At 51.3% G+C, this 22007-nt stretch overlaps 1 protein-coding gene across 3 annotated transcripts in view; it reads right to left on the bottom strand.

Moving 5' to 3' along the window:
- Window positions 1-22007, bottom strand: part of PRPSAP2 (phosphoribosyl pyrophosphate synthetase associated protein 2) — a 57102-nt gene that overhangs the window by 20848 nt on the left and 14247 nt on the right. For all 3 annotated transcript variants that reach the window (XM_075318354.1, XM_075318356.1, XM_075318355.1), the window contains exons 4-8: window positions 18756-18822; window positions 17507-17679; window positions 16983-17098; window positions 11903-11958; window positions 11449-11597 (exon numbers count right to left, since the gene is read on the bottom strand). In XM_075318354.1, coding sequence (XP_075174469.1) covers window positions 11449-11597; window positions 11903-11958; window positions 16983-17098; window positions 17507-17679; window positions 18756-18822 — 561 coding nt within the window. The remainder of the gene's footprint in view (window positions 1-11448; window positions 11598-11902; window positions 11959-16982; window positions 17099-17506; window positions 17680-18755; window positions 18823-22007) is intronic.

Consider the following 22007-nt stretch of genomic DNA (forward strand, 5'->3'; position numbering starts at 1 on the left):
CCTCAGTGCCTGGAGACCGATAGAATCCCACTTCACCCAGAGCCCTGTAAAAAGGGATGGGGAAGGAAGCAGCATGTGGGCTCCAGCCTCCGTACCCGCAATGGGTACCTCAACCTTAACAAACACCTCCGACATGAAGTGGGGTGAGAAGGGAGCATGCTGGGGGCCCTCGTATGGGCCCTCTTTTCTTCCATCCGACATAGTCAGCAGCTGCTGCTGACTAAACAGTGGAGCTATGCGTGGATGTGTTGCCTCCTTCGCACAAAGCACAAAACTGGGGAGCCAGTGATCCCACTGGGGGTGTATAGCCAGAAGGGGAGGGGCCTTACACTTTTAAGTGTAATACTTTGTGTGGCCTCCGGAGGCAATAGCTATACACCCAATTGTCTGGGTCTCCCAATTAGGAGCGAAAAAGAAAGGCTGGAAAAGAAGGGAATTTTGTTACTTACCGTAAATTCCTTTTCTTCTAGCTCCAATTGGGAGACCCAGCCGATTGGGTGTATAGCTACTGCCTCCGGAGGCCACACAAAGTATTACACTAAAAAGTGTAAGGCCCCTCCCCTTCTGCATATACACCCCCCCGTGGGATCACGGGCTCCTCAGTTTTAGTGCAAAAGCAAGAAGGAGGAAAGCCAATAACTGGTTAAACAAATTCAATCCGAAGGAACATCGGAGAACTGAAACCATTCAACATGAACAACATGTGTACCCGAAAAAACCAAAAATCCCGAAGGAAACAGGGCGGGTGCTGGGTCTCCCAATTGGAGCTAGAAGAAAAGGAATTTACGGTAAGTAACAAAATTCCCTTCTTCTTCGGCGCTCCATTGGGAGACCCAGACGATTGGGACGTCCAAAAGCAGTCCCTGGGTGGGTAAATTAATACCTCAAGTTAGGGCCGTAAAACAGCCCTTCCCTACATGGAGGCAACCGCCGCCTGCAGGACTCTTCTACCTAGGCTGGCATCCGCCTAAGCGTAGGTATGCACCTGATAATGCTTGGTGAAAGTGTGCAGACTCGACCAGGTAGCTGCCTGGCACACCTGCTGAGCCGTAGCCTGGTGTCGTAATGCCCAGGACGCACCCACGGCTCTGGTAGAATGGGCCTTCAGCCCTGATGGAACCGGAAGCCCAGCAGAACGGTAGGCTTCAAGAATTGGTTCCTTGATCCATCGAGCCAGGGTGGATTTGGAAGCCTGCGACCCTTTACGCTGACCAGAGTCAAGTACAAAGAGTGCATCCGAGCGGCGCAGGGGCGCCGTGCGGGAAATGTAGATTCTGAGTGCTCTCACCAGATCCAACAAATGCAGATCCATTTCATATCGATGAACTGGATGAGGACAAAAGGAAGGTAAGGAGAAATCCTGATTGAGATGAAAGGGGGATACCACCTTAGGGAGAAACTCCGGAATCGGGCGCAGCACTACCTTGTCTTGGTGAAACACCAGGAAGGGAGCTTTGGCTGACCGCGCTGCTAGTTCGGACACTCTCCGAAGAGATGTGACCGCTACCAGAAAGGCCACTTTCTGTGAAAGTTGAGAAAGTGAAACATCCCTCAGAGGCTCGAAGGGCGGCTTCTGGAGAGCAATTAGTACCCTGTTCAGATCCCATGGGTCTAACGGCCTCTTGTACGGAGGGACAATGTGACAAACCCCCTGCAGGAACGTGCGTACCTGAGGAAGTCGTGCTAGGCGCTTCTGAAAGAATACAGACAGCGCTGGGACTTGTCCTTTAAGGGAGCCGAGCGACAAACCTTTTTCCAAACCAGATTGCAGGAAGGAAAGAAAGGTAGGCAATGCAAATGGCCAGGGAGACACTCCCTGAGCAGAGCACTAAGATAAGAATATCTTCCACGTCCTGTGGTAGATCTTGGCAGACGTCGGCTTCCTAGCCCGTCTCATGGTGGCAATGCCGTCTTGAGATAATCCTGAAGACGCTAGGACCCAGGACTCAATGGCCACACAGTCAGGTTCAGGGCCGTAGAATTCAGACAGAAAACGGCCCTTGGGACAGTAAGTCTGGCCGGTCTGGTAGTGCCCACGGTTGGCCGACCGTGAGATGCCACAGATCCGGGTACCACGACCTCCTCGGCCAGTCTGGGGCGACGAGGATGGCGCGGCGGCAATCGGAGCTGATCTTGCGGAGCACTCTGGGCAACAGTGCCAGAGGGGGAAACACATAGGGTAGCTGGAACTGCGACCCATCCCGAACTAAGGCGCCTGCCGCCAGAGCTCTTTGATCGTGAGACCGCGCCATGAAAATCGGGACCTTGTTGTTGTGCCGAGACGCCATTAGGTCGACGTCCGGCATCCCCCAGCGGCTACAGATTTCCTGAAACACGTCCGGGTGTAGAGACCATTCCCCTGCGTCCATGCCCTGGCGACTGAGGAAGTCTGCTTCCCAGTTTTCTACGCCCGGGATGTGAACTGCGGATATGGTGGATGCTCTGTCTTCCACCCACATCAGAATCCGCCGGACTTCCTGGAAGGCTTGCCGACTGCGTGTTCCGCCTTGGTGGTTGATGTATGCCACCGCTGTGGAGTTGTCCGACTGAATTCGGATCTGTTTGCCTTCCAGCCACTGCTGGAAGGCTTGCAGGGCAAGATACACTGCCCAGATTTCCAGAACATTGATCTGAAGGGTGGACTCTTGCTGAGTCCACGTACCCTGAGCCCTGTGGTGGAGAAAGACTGCTCCCCACCCTGACAGACTCGCGCCTGCCGTGACCACCGCCCAGGATGGGGGTAGGAAGGACTTTCCTTTTGACAATGAGGTGGGAAGAAGCCACCACTGAAGAGAGTCCTTGACCGTCTGAGAAAGGGAGACGTTCCTGTCTAGGGACGTCGACTTCCCATCCCATTGGCGGAGAATGTCCCATTGCAGTGGACGCAGATGAAACTGCGCGAAAGGGACTGCCTCCATTGCTGCTACCATCTTCGCTAAGAAGTGCATGAGGCGTCTTAAGGGGTGCGACTGACCCTGAAGGAGAGACTGCACCCCCGTCTGTAGTGACCGCTGCTTGTCCAGCGGAAGCTTCACTACCGCTGAGAGAGTATGAAACTCCATGCCAAGATATGTTAGTGATTGGGTCGGGGTCAGAATTAACTTTGAAAAGTTGATGATCCACCCGAACTCTGGAGAGTCTCCAGCGCAACGTTCAGGCCGTGTTGGCATGCCTCTTGAGAGGGTGCCTTGAGAAGTAGATCGTCCAAGTAAGGGATCACAGAGTGACCCTGAGAGTGCAGGACTGCTACCACTGCTGCCATGACCTTGGTGAAAACCCGTGGGGCTGTCGCCAGACCGAAGGGCAGGGCTACGAACTGAAGATGCTCGTCTTCTATAACGAATCGTAGCAAACGCTGGTGCTCTGGAGCAATCGGCACGTGGAGATAAGCATCCTGATGTCTATTGATGCTAGGAAATCTCCTTGAGACATTGAGGCAATGACGGAGCGGAGGGATTCCATCCGGAACTGCCTGGTTTTCATGTGTTGAGCAGTTATAGGTCCAGAACGGAACGGAAAGAGCCGTCCTTTTTTGGCACCACAACCAGATTGGAGTAAAAACCGTGACCTTGTTCCTGCAGAGGAACAGGGATTACCACTCCTTCTGCCTGCAGCAGAGCATCGGCTCGGTCGGGAGGTGGGGAAGTTCTGAAGAATCGAGCCGTAGGACGAGCACAGAACTCTATCCTGTACACGTGAGACAAAATGTCTCTCACCCACCGGTTTTTGACCTGTGGCAGCTAAATGTCGCCAAAGCGGGAGAGTCTGCCACCGACCGCGGATGCGGAGAGAGAGGGCTAAAAGTCATGAGGAAACCGCCTTGGTAGCGGTTCCTCCGGCTGCCTTCTTTGGGCGTGATTGAGCCCGCCAGGAATCTGAGCCCCTCTGAGCCTTTTGAGTCCTTATGGACGAGGAAAACTGGGACCTGCCCGAGCCTGGAAAGGACCGAAACCTCGACTGTCCTTTCCTCTGTTGGGTTTTGTTTGATCTGGGCTGGTGTAAGGAAGAATCCTTACCCTTGGACTGTTTAATGATTTCATCCAATCGCTCACCAAACAGTCTGACACCAGATAATGGCAAACTGGTTAAACACTTTTTGGAAGCAGAATCTGCCTTCCATTCCCTTAACCACAAGGCTCTGCGTAAAAACCACGGCGTTGGCGGACGCCACTGACGTACGGCTCGTAGAGTCCAGGACAGCATTAATAGCGTAAGTCGCAATGCAAACATATGCGAGGTTAAGGACGCCATCTGCGGCACAGATGTACGTGTGACGGTGTCCACCTGTGCAAGACCAGCTGAAATAGCTTGGAGCGCCCATACGGCTGCGAATGCCGGAGCAAACGACACGCCGATAGCTTCATAGACAGATTTCAACCAGGAGGTCCATCTGTCTGTCATTGGCATCTTTAAGTGAAGTCCCATCTTCCACTGCAACTATGGATCTAGCCGCAAGCCTGGAGATTGGGGGATCCACCTTTGGACACTGGGTCCAGCCCTTGACCACGTCAGGGGGAAAGGGATAACGTGTATCCTAAAGACGTGTGGAGAAACGCTTGTCTGGATAAGCGTGGTGTTTCTGGACTGCTTCTCTGAAGTCAGAGTGGCCCAAAAAGTACTGAATTTACGCTTGGGATACCTGAAATGGAATTTCTCCTGCTGTGAAGCTGACTCCTCCACTGGAGGGGCTGAGGGAGAAATATCCACCAGTCTATTGATGGACGCTATGAGATCGTTCACCATGGCGTCACTATTAGGAGCATCCAGATTGAAAGCGGTCTCAGGATCAGAATCCTGATCAGCTACCTCTGCCTCATCATACAGAGAATCCTCTCGCTGAGACCCTGACCAGTGTGTGAAGTCGAGGGTCTCTCCCAGCGAGCTCGCTTAGGCTGACTGGGACTGTCGTCCGTGCAGAGCCTTCAGCCTGGGATGTATGGGACCCCCTTGGAGCACGTATTAGTTCCAACTGAGGGAGACCGGGGGGCATTGTTCAACAGTGCCTATTGTCTGAGTCACCGGCCTGGACTGCAAAGTTTCTAGAATCTTGGTCATAGTCCCAGACATTTTATCCGCAAAAAACTGCAAACTCTGTCCTCTGGACAGTTTCACAGGTGGCTCTCTCTGGGCCACCACTAGCAGAGACTCTACCCATTAGGGGTTAGTGGAACCTGCCGGTAAAACAGCCTCACATGCGGTACAGACAGCATAGAAAGCCTGTGCCTTGGCACCCTTGCTTTTCTGCGGACGACATGCTGTTGTCTCCTCAGAGCAATCCAGGGGTATATAGCCAAGAAGCGACCGTACAGTGCAAATATAGGTACAAGCATAAAGTACACAAAACACTGTGGCACTAGTGGGGTCAGCACCAAGGTGCTGCTTACCGCCCGCTTAAGCGGGTGTGTGGTCGCCAGAATCCCTTGACCGGGTCTCCCAGAGCCTGTGTCCGTTCTCCAGCTTAGACTGCATGCAGGAATGGCTGCCGGCGTCCTGTGAAGAGGGGCGGGCCGTGGGCGTGCCCCAGACAAAGAGCGGGAAACTGGCGTCCCACTGTGCCCAGTGAGGGGGCTGGAGTATGTAAATAAGACTCCAGCCCTCGGTGCTGACCATTGTACAGCGTCCCGCCCCTTCCCTGACTGGCAGGCCCGGGGGCGGGAAGGAAAAGAAACTAGGCCGCAAAAGCCGGGGACTCGATTTATAAGCGCTGCCGTCGTAAAAGCACGGTCAGCGCGGAAGTCCCCGGCGCACCACAAGTCTCATCCGCGCCGCAGCTTCCAGCAGCGGCCGGCGCGGCAGTTTCCCACACATTAACTCACTCAGCTAAGCTGCAGTGAGTATAGCCCCAGCGCGCAGCGCTGTTGTCCCCGGCGCACTAACACACCCAGCATGCTGGTGTGTGTGTGCGTGGTCTGTACGGGGACACAGAGTACCTTAACGTTGCAGGGCCTTGTCCCTGACGATACTCAGCTCCATATCCAGCAGGTTCTCTGGGTCTGTGGATGGAGCCCGGCCTCAGAGCCTGGAGGCCGGTAAGATCCCACTTCACCCAGAGCCCTCAGGGGGATGGGGAAGGAAAGCAGCATGTGGGCTCCAGCCTCCGTACCCGCAATGGGTACCTCAACCTTAACAAACACCGCCAACAAAAGTGGGGTGAGAAGGGAGCATGCTGGGGGCCCTTTAGTATGGGCCCTCTTTTCTTCCATCCGACATAGTCAGCAGCTGCTGCTGACTAAACAGTGGAGCTATGCGTGGATGTCTGACCTCCTTCGCACAAAGCATAAAACTGAGGAGCCCGTGATCCCACGGGGGGTGTATATGCAGAAGGGGAGGGGCCTTACACTTTTTAGTGTAATACTTTGTGTGGCCTCCGGAGGCAGTAGCTATACACCCAATCGTCTGGGTCTCCCAATGGAGCGCCGAAGAAAGAGATAATTAATCCAAACATGTGAAGCTCATTGTTCTTTGTGCCTGAAATACTTCTTAATACTTTAGGGAACCCAAACAGAATTCTGGTGGATTGAGGGGTTGAATAATAAATGACCTCTGAATAAACTTTTCACAATTTAAAAAAAAATAAAAAAATAAATAACATTCTTTTTTGCTGCATTTCACACTTCCAGGCTGATCTACAGTCCAAATGTCACAATGCCAAGTTATTCCGAATGTGCAAACCTGCTAAATCTGCAGGGGGTTGAATACTACTTGTAGGCACTGTATATAATATATCTATCTATATCTATATATCTATATCTATATACACACACACACACACCAAAATCTTATTACTATATGTCGAGACAGATACGGGGGTCTTCAGCAGGTTCCTTGCCATTGTGGCAACCCATTGGCGTCTCTCGATCACGTCACATGAGACTTAGTGAGTGCGTGGAAGGACACGGCCCTACAGACTGAAAGCAGCATTAAACAGGTTAGCAGTGGTGGACGGAGCTCCACTCCAACCGCAGCTGTGAGGGGCAGATGATGGCTGAATAACAGCCATCATCTGCCTGGAAAGATGCAGGCTCAGCCCCTGAGCCTGCATCAAAGTCAGAAATGGCATATGATGATGCACAAGTACTTTTTATGTCGGTAAGAAGTTAAAGCGTGCCAGTTTCAGCTGACCGAAGGAATTTTAAGACTGAGGTATAACACCATTTCTGGACATTACAGGACGTGTATCCTGCATTTTCCACCAGTTTTCCCCTCTGCAGACTCCATCTGTCAGTTTTCTCCGACACTAGCTGCTATGATGTCTCCCATACACTACAGTGAGACATGAGCAATCCCTCCTCTCCGCTCTCTATGTAGCACATGTTCAGAAGCAATAGCAGCAGCATGGAGGACATTGTACAGCAGTACTGAGCAGTAAAGCTGTGAATCCAGCTCTGGGGTGAAACACTTACTAGAAAGCAGAAGCAGCAGAATGGAGGACATTATACAGCAGTACTGAGCAATGTAGCTGTGAATGCAGCTCTGGGGTGAAATAAAACACTTACTAGAAAGCAGAAGCAGCAGCATGGAGGACATTGTAGAGCAGTACTGCGCAGTAAAGCTGTGAATGCAGCTCTGGGGTGAAATAAAACACTTACTAGAAAGCAGAAGCAGCCGCAAGGGAGGACATTGTGCAGCAGTACTGAGCAGTAAAGCTGTGAATCCAGCTCTGGGGTGAAACACTTACTAGAAAGCAGAAGCCGCAGAATGGAGGACATTATACAGCAGTACTGAGCAATGTAGCTGTGAATGCAGCTCTGGGGTGAAATAAAACACTTACTAGAAAGCAGAAGCAGCAGCATGGAGGACATTGTAGAGCAGTACTGCGCAGTAAAGCTGTGAATGCAGCTCTGGGGTGAAATAAAACACTTACTAGAAAGCAGAAGCAGCCGCAAGGGAGGACATTGTGCAGCAGTACTGAGCAGTAAAGCTGTGAATCCAGCTCTGGGGTGAAACACTTACTAGAAAGCAGAAGCCGCAGAATGGAGGACATTATACAGCAGTACTGAGCAATGTAGCTGTGAATGCAGCTCTGGGGTGAAATAAAACACTTACTAGAAAGCTTTAGCACATTATGTATCTGCCTTTGTCTCACTCTGCTCCTTCCCTTCACAGCTCCAAATATTTGTATAGCCAGATTTTATTAGTTTGTCAGAGTGACGGATGAGTTCAGGCGGCCGGGGAAGACGTGGCTCGTTCCAGCAGATGGTGTTTACTCTCCTCAAGGCGTGGTTCAAGATGGCGCTCGCAGAGGCTGAGATTTAATAACAAGGATTGAAATAAGTCTGTCGCGCTTCATGAAGCTTTTCGGGAGTTCTGGAGACTTTGCGCCGCCGTCTTATGTAGGTCAGCGGTGAGGAATAAATGCGGTGTGGTGGTGACTGATACGAGGTGGGAAGAGCTCGACACGGCGGACGTGGGGCCCTATGTGCTACGTGACGGAGCCTTACCTTTTCATTAACCCCTTAGTGACGAGGCCACGTTTTTGTAGGCGTTTAAAACAGAAAGCGCCCTCTAGTGATGGCGCAGGCGCGACTCGTTTGTCTGCGTCATCACTGGCTACAATATAATTTGGCAACCAAGTTTATGTCTGCGGTGTTATTTGGTGTGTTCAGTATATTATACAACAGTACTGAGCAGCGACACTGTGCATCCATCTCCGAGGTGAGATGAAACACCTACTAGAAAGCAGTAACAATCCGCCTGAGTCTCGCCACATACTTCAATGGGTGGATGTAATGTGATCCCTCAGTGAGCTGCAAATCCATGCCCTGACCGAGACAGATTTTGGCAGTTTTTCAGAATGAATGTGGAGTTCAGGAGGCAAGAGAAGAAGTGGCTCATCAGTGGAGAGCAGATTAGCACATGCACGCTTAAAAGGAGGAGCCACAGTACCAGATAACACCCGCTGTTTCAAAAAAGAAAACACTCCCAAGTTTTTTCAAAACACTGCAGCTGCAAAAGTCAAGGCTTCTCAGCGTCTTCTAGAGACTGACTCCTTCCAAAGTGGCCAACAACAGAATGAGAATCTATAACTGGCATCAGATTGACATCACTGGGTATCTGTCATGAGTGGGTCCCGCTTTGGAGAAACCTCTGGCGAGTCTGGGACCAGAAGGTCACAACAACATTTTATTGCTCGTAGACCCACTACTTGTATTTGAGAGAAATCTACTTTTTTTGGTGCTGTAGGGGTTAAGGGCGCTTTCCCTATCTGGCTGTTCTTTGTAGCCGTAATCTCAGGTGCAGCTCTTTGTGATCACTCCTCTTTGCTATAAATAGTCACGTGCCTTACCATCTGATGCCGGTTATAGATTCTCATTCTATTGCTGACCACTTTGGAAGGAGCCCGTCTCTGGAAGAAGCTGAGGAGTTGTGACTATTGCAGCAATGGTGTTGAACTGCATTAAAAGACGCTTGGAGTGTTTTTTTCGTATCTTTGTCCCTGTCAGTGTCCTTTATCTTGTGTTGTATTATTACAGTGGTGAGACTAGTGCTCTTGCCAGTCTTCTCACTAGCCAGGGTGAGTACAGGGAAAGCGAGGGCCTAGGCACGTGACGAAGCCGTATAGGGACGTTATGGAGCTTAGGGTACAGACTCAGGCGAGTTGCAGGTGATGCCCTCTCTCCCCATCGCCTTCCTTCTATACCATCCCTGTTGTAACCCTCATGTTGCACTGAACGTCTGTACGCTCTGGAGTGACATTATAAAAGCCCCACTTTTTTTTCCACCGGACCTTAAATGGCTCCTGTAGAGACCCTTACAGAACGGGTGCAGAGTCTGTCCCTTGTTCTGGCAGACCTGCGCTCCAGAGTTTCGCAGCCACAACAGTGGGTCATGGATCTGGAAGCCAGCCATACTATACCCAAACCCAAGGTGGCGCTCCCGGATAGATTTTTTTGGGGGGGGGGGGGGGGGGGGTTGGGTTAAGTTTTGTGTGTTCCGTGAAGCCTGCAAGATTTATTTTAGCTCCGCCCACACTATTCCGGGAGCGAGGCACAATGGGTGGGGATTGTGACCTCCTTCCTTCAGGGTGACCCTTAACCCTGGGCCTTTTATCTTCCGACTGACTCGACTATTGGCCTAGTCTATGATGACCCTGACCGTATCTTGCTTGCCAAGTCTAAGCCACGCAAGCTCCAGCAGGGAGACCGGCCGGCAGGAGAGTTTGATTCTGAATTCCGGAGATGGGGCACTGACACCGGGTGGACTGACCGGGCCCTTAGGAACCATTTTGGCCAGGGTCTGTCAGAAAGGCTCAAAGGTGCATTGGTGTTATAGGAGACTCCTGAGACAGAGGCCACCAAGGCCATGGTAATATGTGTAGATAGACACCTCCGAGATAGACCTATAATGACTCTGTCCCCTGTAGGGCTTCCAAAGTCCGAAGTCCTTCCAGGAACCCCTGACCTCACCCTGGCTAGTGAGAAGACAGGCGAGAACACTAGTCTCACCACTGCAATAATACATCACAAGGTAAGGGAGACAAGACAGGGGGACATACATTCACCCTGGCTAGTGAGAAGGCTGGCGAGAACACTAGTCTCACCACTGTAATACTACATCACAAGGTAAGGGAGACAAGACAGGGGTACATACGTTCACCCTGGCTAGTGAGAAGGCTGGCGAGAGCACTAGTCTTCCCACTGCAATAATATATCACAGGGTAAGAGAGACAAGACAGGGGTACATACGTTCACCCTGGCTAGTGAGAAGGCTGGCGAGAGCACTAGTCTCACCACTGTAATAATACATCACAAGGTAAGGGAGACAAGACAGGGGTACATACGTTCACCCTGGCTAGTGAGAAGGCTGGCGAGAACACTAGTCTTCCCACTGCAATAATATATCACAGGGTAAGAGACAAGACAGGGGTACATACGTTCACCCTGACCTCACCTTGGCTAGTGAGAAGGCTGGTGAGAACACTAGTCTTACCGATGCAATAATAAATCACAAGGTAAGGGAGACAGAGGGGAAAATAGACACAAAAAAGAAAACCCTAAACACTGTGGCTACAACAGTCATGACTCCTAAGCTTCTTCCAGAGACAGGCTCCTTCCAAAGTGGTCAGCAATAGAATGAGAATCTATAACTGGCATCAGATGGACTTTTTATAGCAAAGAGGAGTGGTCTCAAAAAGAGCTGCACCTGAGATTAAGGCTACAAAGACCAGCCAGATAGGAAAGCGTCCTTAACCCCTGCAGCACCAGTTATAGACCTCTGAACAATAAGGCGTTGTGACCTTCTGGTCCCAGACTCGCCTGAGGGGGGTACTCATGACCGGACCATATGAAATCCTTAAAATAGACCCTAAATGTACAATGACGGAAAAACACACCGCAGTTACTGACTCGTAAACATCTATCATGTTAGATGCTCGTTTTATACACTTTTAATGATCATCTGATAATCCAGAAAATGTGATAATGCCGGATTAACAGGAGCTCTACTTACAGGGAATTTCCAATGACGGGTGAATGGCAGCGATATTCTTGACGGCCGGCGGCGAATGTCGTCCGTCTACCATGTCTGATTCGGCGTCCTGAGCTTCTCCGTGGATGACGGCGATTCCTAGCCGTAACCGTTCAGCAAAGGACTGCGCTCTGCGGGGGGAGAGCAACAAAGGATCATTTATATATACGGCTACTAAGTGACACTCTGCAGATAATGCACGGACACCAACAAGCAGCAAGGCGAGGCCGGCCGCCTACACACAGGGATATGCAATCCTCCATGCAGCTCCCGGCGGCGGACGGCGGCCGACCACTCAGGTGTCATAGGATTCTATTGTCTGCACTGTTGTGACGCCACATAGTGGGATGAAATGGTACTACAAGATGAACGCGGCTCCGATCTTCTGCCTTAGACTAGAGGCGAAACGTCAGGGGAGGAGGAGGGGGGGGCTCACCTTTTTGCAGATGACGGCGATTTGGCTACAATAACTGCATTTCTGTAGTCAGGAATCTGCATAGATAAAACAGAAGGAAAAACAAATCTACATATATACATGTATAGCCTGGAAGTCTGCAGCAACATTATAGGTGGTCTGTCTACAGGGGGCAAAGACCGCTGCACAGTGTAGGCAGAAATGTCACACGACCAACCAAGCAAGCTACAAGCCTATAGCCACGTCACATCCGGCTACACAGCAGTGATATTCCTGCACATAAGGGCAGTATTATAGCAGTTATATACCTATACATAGAGGGCAGTATTATAGCAGTTATATTCTTGTACATAGGAGCAGTATTATAGTAGTTATATTCTTGTACATAGGGGCAGTATTATAGTAGTTATATTCTTGTACATAGGGGCAGTATTATAGTAGTTATCTTCTTGTACATAGGGGCAGTATTATAGTAGTTATCTTCTTGTACATAGGGAGCAGTATTATAGTAGTTATAGTCTTGTATATAGGAGAAGTATTATAGTAGTTATATTCTTGTACATAGGGGCAGTATTATAGTAGTTATATTCTTGTACATAGGGGCAGTATTATAGTAGTTATATTCTTGTACATAGGAGCAGTATTATAGTAGTTATATTCTTGTACATAGGAGCAGTATTATAGTAGTTATATTCTTGTACATAGGGGCAGTATTATAGTAGTTATCTTCTTGTACATAGGAGCAGTATTATAGTAGTTATAGTCTTGTACATAGGGGGCAGTATTATAGTAGTTATATTCTTGTATATAGGAGAAGTATTATAGTAGTTATATTCTTGTACATAGGGGCAGTATTATAGTAGTTATATTCTTGTATATAGGGGCGGTATTATAGTAGTTATATTCTTGTACATAGGGGCAGTATTATAGTAGTTATCTTCTTGTACATAGGGGCAGTATTATAGTAGTTATCTTCTTGTACATAGGGAGCAGTATTATAGTAGTTATAGTCTTGTACATAGGGGGCAGTATTATAGTAGTTATATTCTTGTATATAGGAGAAGTATTATAGTAGTTATATTCTTGTACATAGGGGCAGTATTATAGTAGTTATATTCTTGTATATAGGGGCGGTATTATAGTAGTTATATTCTTGTACATAGGGGCAGTATTATAGTAGTTATCTTCTTGTACATAGGGGCAGTATTATAGTAGTTATCTTCTTGTACATAGGGAGCAGTATTATAGTAGTTATAGTCTTGTATATAGGAGAAGTATTATAGTAGTTATATTCTTGTACATAGGGGCAGTATTATAGTAGTTATATTCTTGTACATAGGGGCAGTATTATAGTAGTTATATTCTTGTACATAGGAGCAGTATTATAGTAGTTATATTCTTGTACATAGGAGCAGTATTATAGTAGTTATATTCTTGTACATAGGGGCAGTATTATAGTAGTTATATTCTTGTACATAGGGGCAGTATTATAGTAGTTATCTTCTTGTACATAGGGGCAGTATTATAGTAGTTATCTTCTTGTACATAGGGAGCAGTATTATAGTAGTTATAGTCTTGTACATAGGGGGCAGTATTATAGTAGTTATATTCTTGTATATAGGAGAAGTATTATAGTAGTTATATTCTTGTACATAGGGGCAGTATTATAGTAGTTATATTCTTGTACATAGGAGCAGTATTATAGTAGTTCTATTCTTGTACATAGGAGCAGTATTATAGTAGTTATATTCTTGTACATAGGGGCAGTATTATAGTAGTTATATTCTTGTACATAGGAGCAGTATTATAGTAGTTATATTCTGGTACATAGGGGCAGTATTATAGTAGTTATATTCTTGTACATAGGGGCAGTATTATAGTAGTTATATTCTTGTACATAGGAGCAGTATTATAGTAGTTATATTCTTGTACATAGGAGCAGTATTATAGTAGTTATATTCTTGTACATAGGGGCAGTATTATAGTAGTTATATTCTAGTACATAGGGGCAGTATTATAGTAGTTATATTCTAGTACATAGGGGCAGTATTATAGTAGTTATATTTTTGTATATAGGGGCAGTATTATAGTAGTTATATTCTTGTATATAGGAGCAGTATTATAGTAGTTATATTCTTGTACATAGGGGCAGTATTATAGTAGTTATATTCTTGTACATAGGGGCAGTATTATAGTAGTTATATTCTTGTACATAGGAGCAGTATTATAGTAGTTATATTCTTGTACATAGGAGCAGTATTATAGTAGTTATATTCTTGTACATAGGGGCAGTATTATAGTAGTTATATTCTAGTACATAGGGGCAGTATTATAGTAGTTATATTCTAGTACATAGGGGCAGTATTATAGTAGTTATATTTTTGTATATAGGGGCAGTATTATAGTAGTTATATTCTTGTACATAGGGGCAGTATTATAGTAGTTATATTCTAGTACATAGGGGCAGTATTATAGTAGTTATATTCTTGTACATAGGGGACAGTATTATAGTAGTTACATTCTTGTATATAGGGGCAGTATTATAGTAGTTATATTCTTGTACATAGGGGCAGTATTATAGTAGTTATATTCTTGTACATAGGGGGCAGTATTATAGTAGTTATATTTTTGTATATAGGGGCAGTATTATAGTAGATATATTCTTGTACATAGGGGCAGTATTATAGTAGTTATATTTAGTCACTTTTCTTCTGCCTCCTTTAGCAGGTCATATACTGTACATTATTCAGCAAAAGCCACAAGAGAGCAGAATAAGCTTTCCCTGGGTAATGTATATAATGTATGTAACAAACACTGATGTGATTCCTCAGATAACATATTTCCGGGTTTCCTGCAGTTTTGACATTAATATATTGGGCGTTTTATTGCTGTGTAAACACTTCTGTGCGTCTAGTTCTCGGCTGCGTCATGGTGCACAGGATGGCGCTGGTTCGGGGCAGGACGGCCGCTTGGATTGAGGTCATTTTATTGCACTGATCACATAGATATAATGTTTGCACCAAAAGCAGATGGAGAGATGATGCCAGGGAGGAGTCTGCCCTGTGATGTAGGGATGGCGTCTCGGGCCCTCCCTTCCTCACTCCGCGCTCCTCCTCACTTCCAGCCGGTCTCTGCCCCTTCCTCACGCCGCGCTCCTCCTCACCTCCGGCCGGTCTCTGCCCCTTCCTCACGCCGCGCTCCTCCTCACCTCCGGCCGGTCTCTCCCCTCCTCGCCCCTCCTCACCTCCGGCAGGTCTCTCCCCTCCTCGCCTCCGCGCTCCTCCTCACCTCCGGCCGGTCTCTGCCCCTTCCTCACGCCGCACTCCTCCTCACCTCCGGCCGGTCTCTCCCCTCCTCACCTCCAGCCGGTCTCTCCCCCTTCCTCACTCCGTACCCCTCCTCACCTCCGGCCGGTCTCTCCCCTCCTCGCTCCGTGCCCCTCCTCACCTCCGGCCGGTCTCTCCCGTTCCTCACTCCGTACCCCTCCTCACCTCCAGCCGGTCTCTCCCCTCCTCCTCACCTCCGGCCGGTCTCTCCCCTCCTCGCTCCGTGCCCCTCCTCACCTCCGGCCGGTCTCTGCCCCTTCCTCACGCCGCGCTCCTCCTCACCTCCGGCCGGTCTCTCCCCTCCTCACCTCCGGCCGGTCTCTCCCCCTTCCTCGCTCCGCACCCCTCCTCACCTCCGGCCGGTCTCTCCCCCTTCCTCGCTCCGCGCCCCTCCTCGCCTCCACGCCCCTCCTCGCCCCTCCCCACCTCCGGCCGGTCTCGCCCCTCCTCACCTCCGGCCGGTCTCTGCCCCTTCCTCACGCCGCACTCCTCCTCACCTCCGGCCGGTCTCTCCCCTCCTCACCTCCGGCCGGTCTCTCCCCCTTCCTCGCTCCGCGCCCCTCCTCACCTCCGGCCGGTCTCTCCCCCTTCCTCGCTCCTCCTCGCCTCCGCGCCCCTCCTCGCCTCCTCGCCCCTCCCCACCTCCGGCCGGTCTCGCCCCTCCTCACCTCCGGCCGGTCTCTGGCACGCAGTAAATGAGATGCACGCTCATTGTTCAGCCAGAAATGTGATCGGCCCCTGGCGTGCCAGCCATAACATTTAAAATGCACGGCTTCCTATATCTGTGCTGTAATTACGCAGCGGAGAGATCGTCTATCATCTCCAGGACGGAGGCTCGAGGACATGAGCACTGCGCTGTGCAATGTGGCTGCGGGGCGAGATACAAGGCAGGGACCAGACTGCAGGTATACAGCGGGGGCTGCACTACTGCCATGTGGGACAGGCAACGGCAGCGACTTCTCGACCTCCGCCGCAGTCACTCGTATACATAGGAATAGGAAAGGAGTAAAAAACTATAGCACAGCCCAAGTGACCTCTGGGCGGCCAGAAGGCGACAGCGCGGCCTATCCCCCTGGCCGGCCAGAAGGCGACAGCGCCGCCTATCCCCCTGGCCGGCCAGAAGGCGACAAGAGGACACCATGGGCGGTGAGAAGGCGACGGCACGGACCCCTGGCCGGCCAGAAGGCGACAAGAGGACACCATGGGCGGTGAGAAGGCGACGGCACGGACCCCTGGGCGGTGAGAAGGCGACGGCACGGACCCCTGGGCGGTGAGAAGGCGACGGCACGGACCCCTGGGCGGTGAGAAGGCGACGGCACGGACCCCTGGGCGGTGAGAAGGCGACGGCACGGACCCCTGGGCGGTGAGAAGGCGACGGCACGGACCCCTGGGCGGTGAGAAGGCGACGGCACGGACCCCTGGGCGGTGAGAAGGCGACGGCACGGACCCCTAGGTCATGAGCCAGCATCAATGGGACCCCCTGAGTGGAGAGAAGGCGACAACGTGGCCCTCTGGGTAGGGCGGCGAGATGGCAACAGCACAGACCCCTGGGAGGCGAGATGGCGACAGCGTGGCCTCTGATGAGCAATTGATGCATGATTACAGAGCGTGGCTTTATCTACCTCCCTGACACTATGGACCAGTATGGAGCGGAGCCGGCGGTGGTGACCAGTATCCGGTGCCATGGATCAGACGAGTGCACAGCGACAAACCTTGTATTTTATGTCACAGATTATACGTTAGTGCCCGGACGGTGACGTCTGCCCTTTGCTCACCTCTTCTTGGATGTACTGCAGTAGGAACGGGGACGCTCGCAGATTGTCCACGGGAATATTGAAAAAGCCCTGAATTTCCTTCTGGTGCAGGTCCATGGTGATGAAGTGAGTTAACCCTTCATGGGAGGAGAAGAAGAATAGAAAAAAACGGTGACACGAGAGTAGAGGACTGGAGATCGGACACAATCCCCCCCCCCCTTTCCGGGTATCTTGGATTTCCGGCTTAAACCACGTCTCAAGTTACATAAAGACGAGGAGCCAAGTTTATACAGCGGATAACGCGACCAAATAAACAGACGCTAATGGATTTCTGTGCGGCGGATGATGGGAGGATTCCCACGGGCCGACGTGAGAGGTGCTATGTGGACGTCCCCGAAATCCACGCAACGTCCAATGCCGCCCCACAGTTTGTACACCGTTGGAGATATGAGGATCTCTTGATTGGGGGGGTCCTCCAACAATTCGAAGACTAAGGGGACCCCAATGAGAGGTGGTAGCGCCCCCTGCCTTTAGTATTTTCTTACCAGCTTTGCACATCATGGAGGCCAGGAGCTTGGAGACGATGGACCCTCGCTTCCTCATCTTGCATTGCTTGCTGTATGGGAAGTAGGGGATGACGCCGCTGATTGTCTTCGCGCACGAGGTCCGGCAGGCGTACACCATGATTAAAAGCTCCATGATTGTCGTGTTCACATCCCTGCAGACAAAGGAAAACAGGTCACATCTAGAGTATAATCGTAAGAATCTGCTCCCAGTCCCTTTATATACCCTCTGCTACCAGCAGGGGGAGCCGGTTATTCTCTTTGCCATTTGGATGCTGGTCCTCGAGGTGGAAGGAGCTGCTGAAACCCTCTGCTGAAGTTGCAGTGCTGACTGCAGAAGTCTGCTGTAGTGTGTTTCCCGTGTCTTCCTTCCCTGGTGCGTTGTTCTAGTACACCGGTGGGGTTTGCGTCCCTTACCTGCCCACTCACTAGCCAGGGACTATTGTAGGATCACTCAGGGATTCAGGTTCCTGGTGAGGAACCTATATAGAGACCGGCCAGAAGTTCAAGGTACAGCGGCAAGTAAGGTGAGGAGGTACCCATTTCCCCTCTCTCTAGCCCTAAGGTCCTCCGTTGCTAAAGTGTCCCCCCTGTTGTGTGTTTTGGCTCACACTGGACCGATCCTAGTCCGCGTTGTGACCGTCCGCAGCAGTTTTGCACTGAAATCGTAGCGACATTCACACAAAATCCAGTTGATTTCTGTGCAGAAAGCGTTAGGATGGGCTGGATCGTATCACTATGTCAGCAAACGTGGAAGATTTAACCAAAGCCACACGGCACAAAAACAAAAAAATAAATATGGAGATTAGGAAATAATTTTTCACAGCAGATTTTAGCCCAATCAATGAGCAAATCCGCCCCGAAATCTGCTCGTAATTGAAGCAGACTTTGCTGCAAACCCGCCACACCGGTCAGGTGACTGGTTCTGACTATTCCAAGGCACGGAGGGAAGGGGAAGCGTTAGTCAGGGCCTCATCTCTGGGCTGCACCCCCCTCCCCAATCACTCGCTGCCATCTGCCATGCCCGCTGTCACATTGGCGCGGGCGCACTCCTGTATAAGGCTGGATGTGTGCGGTAAGGATGGAATATTACACAACGTCTTTATGGGGTGAGCTCATCTCCGATATCCTCCACAATCCTCGCCGCCAACATTCTAGTGAACACATTAACCCCGAGTGCCCCAGACGAAAAAGTGGGGAAAACACAGCGGCGGTGGCTGCCATCACTTACTTGGAAACGGTCTGTATGATAAAAACGTCCTTTCCTCGCACCGACTCCTGAATCTGAACCCGGGTTTCTGGGCACAAAAAAGAAAATTAAACACAAATTAGCGCAAGACAAGAAGTAAATGCGTCACTGTGTAAGAGAGTGAAGAAATGCATCATATCTAATGGGAGAAGTAATGGTCTCCATCACTGAACTCCGCGCATCGCCAAGCACGAGGCCGAGCCCGGCATCCGCCAAGCACGAGGCCGAGCCCGGCATCCGCCAAGCACGAGGCCGAGCCCGGCATCCGCCAAGCACGAGGCCGAGCCCGACATCCGCCAAGCACGAGGCCGAGCCCGACATCCGCCAAGCACGAGGCCGAGCCCAGCACCGACAAGCACGAGGCCGAGCCCGGCATCCGCCAAGCACGAGGCCGAGCCCGGCATCCGCCAAGCACGAGGCCGAGCCCGGCATCCGCCAAGCACGAGGCCGAGCCCGGCATCCGCCAAGCACGAGGCCGAGCCCGGCATCCGCCAAGCACGAGGCCGAGCCCGGCATCCGCCAAGCACGAGGCCGAGCCCGGCATCCGCCAAGCACGAGGCCGAGCCCAGCACCGACAAGCACGAGGCCGAGCCCGGCATCCGCCAAGCACGAGGCCGAGCCCGGCATCCGCCAAGCACGAGGCCGAGCCCGGCATCCGCCAAGCACGAGGCCGAGCCCGGCATCCGCCAAGCACGAGGCCGAGCCCAGCACCGACAAGCACGAGGCCGAGCCCGGCATCCGACAAGCACGAGGCCGAGCCCAGCACCGACAAGCACGAGGCCGAGCCCAGCACCCACAAGCACGAGGCCGAGCCCAGCACCCACAAGCACGAGGCCGAGCCCGGCATCCGCCAAGCACGAGGCCGAGCCCGGCATCCGCCAAGCACGAGGCCGAGCCCGGCATCCGCCAAGCACGAGGCCGAGCCCGGCATCCGCCAAGCACGAGGCCGAGCCCAGCACCGACAAGCACGAGGCCGAGCCGGGCTGTTACCAGGAGTCGTCCTCGGCCCCTTAGTTCCAGTTAAGGCAAATCTTAATTCTTCAGCACAAAACATTGTGGATAAATGGAGCTTCCAGCTTTGTGGGAACAGTTTGGGGAAGACTCTTTTCTGTTCCCTATGACTGTGCCCAATGCATAAAGTCCATATCAACATGGGGGGGGGGGGGGGACATGACCTGGACCTCAACCTGAAATGGAGACTGTGAGCCCGGTCCCCCCCAAACATTAGGGTCAGACCTCACAAATGCTCTGAGCAGGTGTGATACTATCAGCAGAGGGGACGACTCCATGTTATTGTGTATGGATGTGGGTTGGGTGGTCAGATCTGCTCTGGGGGGAGCAATGCGGAGGTACGGGGGGGGGGGGGGAGGGTGTAATAGGGGCACATGTCTAGAGAGGACGATTATTTTTTAATTCTTCACACTTGCTGCCGTTTCTTTTTTAGTCATATAACAATACAGAGCCCTCCCTCCGGGGGCAGCGCGGTGTTAGATGGGAGCCGGAGAGATTGGTGCAGATGTTGAGCCACGCGGCCACAACATCCCCCAGCGCCGGAGGCCACGTTATCATCAAGGTCACACGGGACCCGATTATCCGAATACATATATCATACGACACGGGCGCGTCCTGCAGCAGAAATGAGGAGCGACGGGCCGGAGGAGAAGCGCGGATTAATGTTCATTAACTAATGAGTCCGGCCATCAGCCTCATTATAGAAATTATAAATAACCAGCGGACAGCTGCTCATTAGGTGACACCAGGACACGGGGAGCGCAGCAACAGCACATATTGATCAGTCTCCGCAGGATGCTCCGATACGGGTCATGTAACCTTCCGGCTCATTTCACACGTCTGTATGAAGCATTGACCGCTCTGCCGTTTTATGTACGCAGCTCCAATGCAGGGCTATGGGCTCTGTCAAGTGCTGCCCTCTAGATGTGTTGTGCTGTTTTGATAGATAACCTGCAGACTAAAGAGGAGGAGGAAAATTAAAAACGGGAGCAGATGACGACAGGATGAGGCTATTTGGTCTCCTGTAACCATGGAAACGCATAGCTCTGCATTGGAGCTGCCCACAAAAAAAGAAAATAAAACATTTATATTATAATTATATATATTTATATTTTTAAAATTAAAGATTATTTGCAAAATTCTGTCATTATGCACCGTAGCAATACCCAAACATCACATAGTACACACGGTCAGAAGTGCCTGGCATGATGGGAGTTGTAGTCTTACAACAGCTGGAGTGTCACAGGTTGCTGACAGCTGGTATATAAGTACATAGAAGTGTGGGACAGCAGGAAATGATAGAAAACAAACCCCCCCCTCAGTGCGTGGTGACCGCCCGTCGCCTCCGTGACCGCCCGTCGCCTCCGTCCTCCGTGACCGCCAGTCGCCTCCGTCCTCCGTGACCGCCAGTCGCCTCCGTCCTCAGTGCGCGGTGACCGCCCATCGCCTCCGTCCTCCGTGACCGCCCGTCGCCTCCGTCCTCCGTGACTGCCCGTCGCCTCCGTCCTCAGTGCGCGGTGACCGCCCGTCGACCATCACTTATTCTCGTCACCTGTACACAGGTTATGGAGGAGCTCGGCAGGATCTTGTTCCAAACATCTTGGAGGACTGACCCCCGATCTTCTGTGTATGAGGTTGTGCGGATTCTTCCGTCTCTTGATCTCAGACATATGGGATGATGTGAGATCAGAGCTCTGTGCGGCCGGATCATCACTTCCAGGACTTCTCCTTTTTAATGGCCTTGGCTGGATGTTTGGGGTTGTTATCCGGTTGAAGAATAAATTTGGAACCAGACGCCTACATGATACTTTCAAAAATGAGTCCAGAGCACTTGCTGTCATTTTCCAGTACCCGTGTTTCTATATTTTCGAGCATACTTGTGTCACATGTCCTTACCATGTGGAAGGTATGGTCTTTCTGGATGCAATTCTTCCAAGAAGATGCTGAGCCGGCGGCCCCGCTGGCCGTCTTCCGAGGCGGCGGACCCCATGGCCGTCTTCCGAGGCGGCGGCCCCCATGGCCGTCTTCCGAGCCGGCGGCCCCCATGGCCGTCTTCCGAGCCGGCGGCCCCCATGGCCGTCTTCCGAGCCGGCGGCCCCCATGGCCGTCTTCCGAGCCGGCGGCCCCCATGGCCGTCTTCCGAGCCGGCGGCCCCCATGGCCGTCTTCCGAGCCGGCGGCCCCCATGGCCGTCTTCCGAGCCGGCGGCCCCCATGGCCGTCTT

The sequence above is a fragment of the Anomaloglossus baeobatrachus genome, chromosome 7, assembly GCF_048569485.1.
Source record: "Anomaloglossus baeobatrachus isolate aAnoBae1 chromosome 7, aAnoBae1.hap1, whole genome shotgun sequence".
Lineage (NCBI taxonomy): Eukaryota > Metazoa > Chordata > Amphibia > Anura > Aromobatidae > Anomaloglossus > Anomaloglossus baeobatrachus.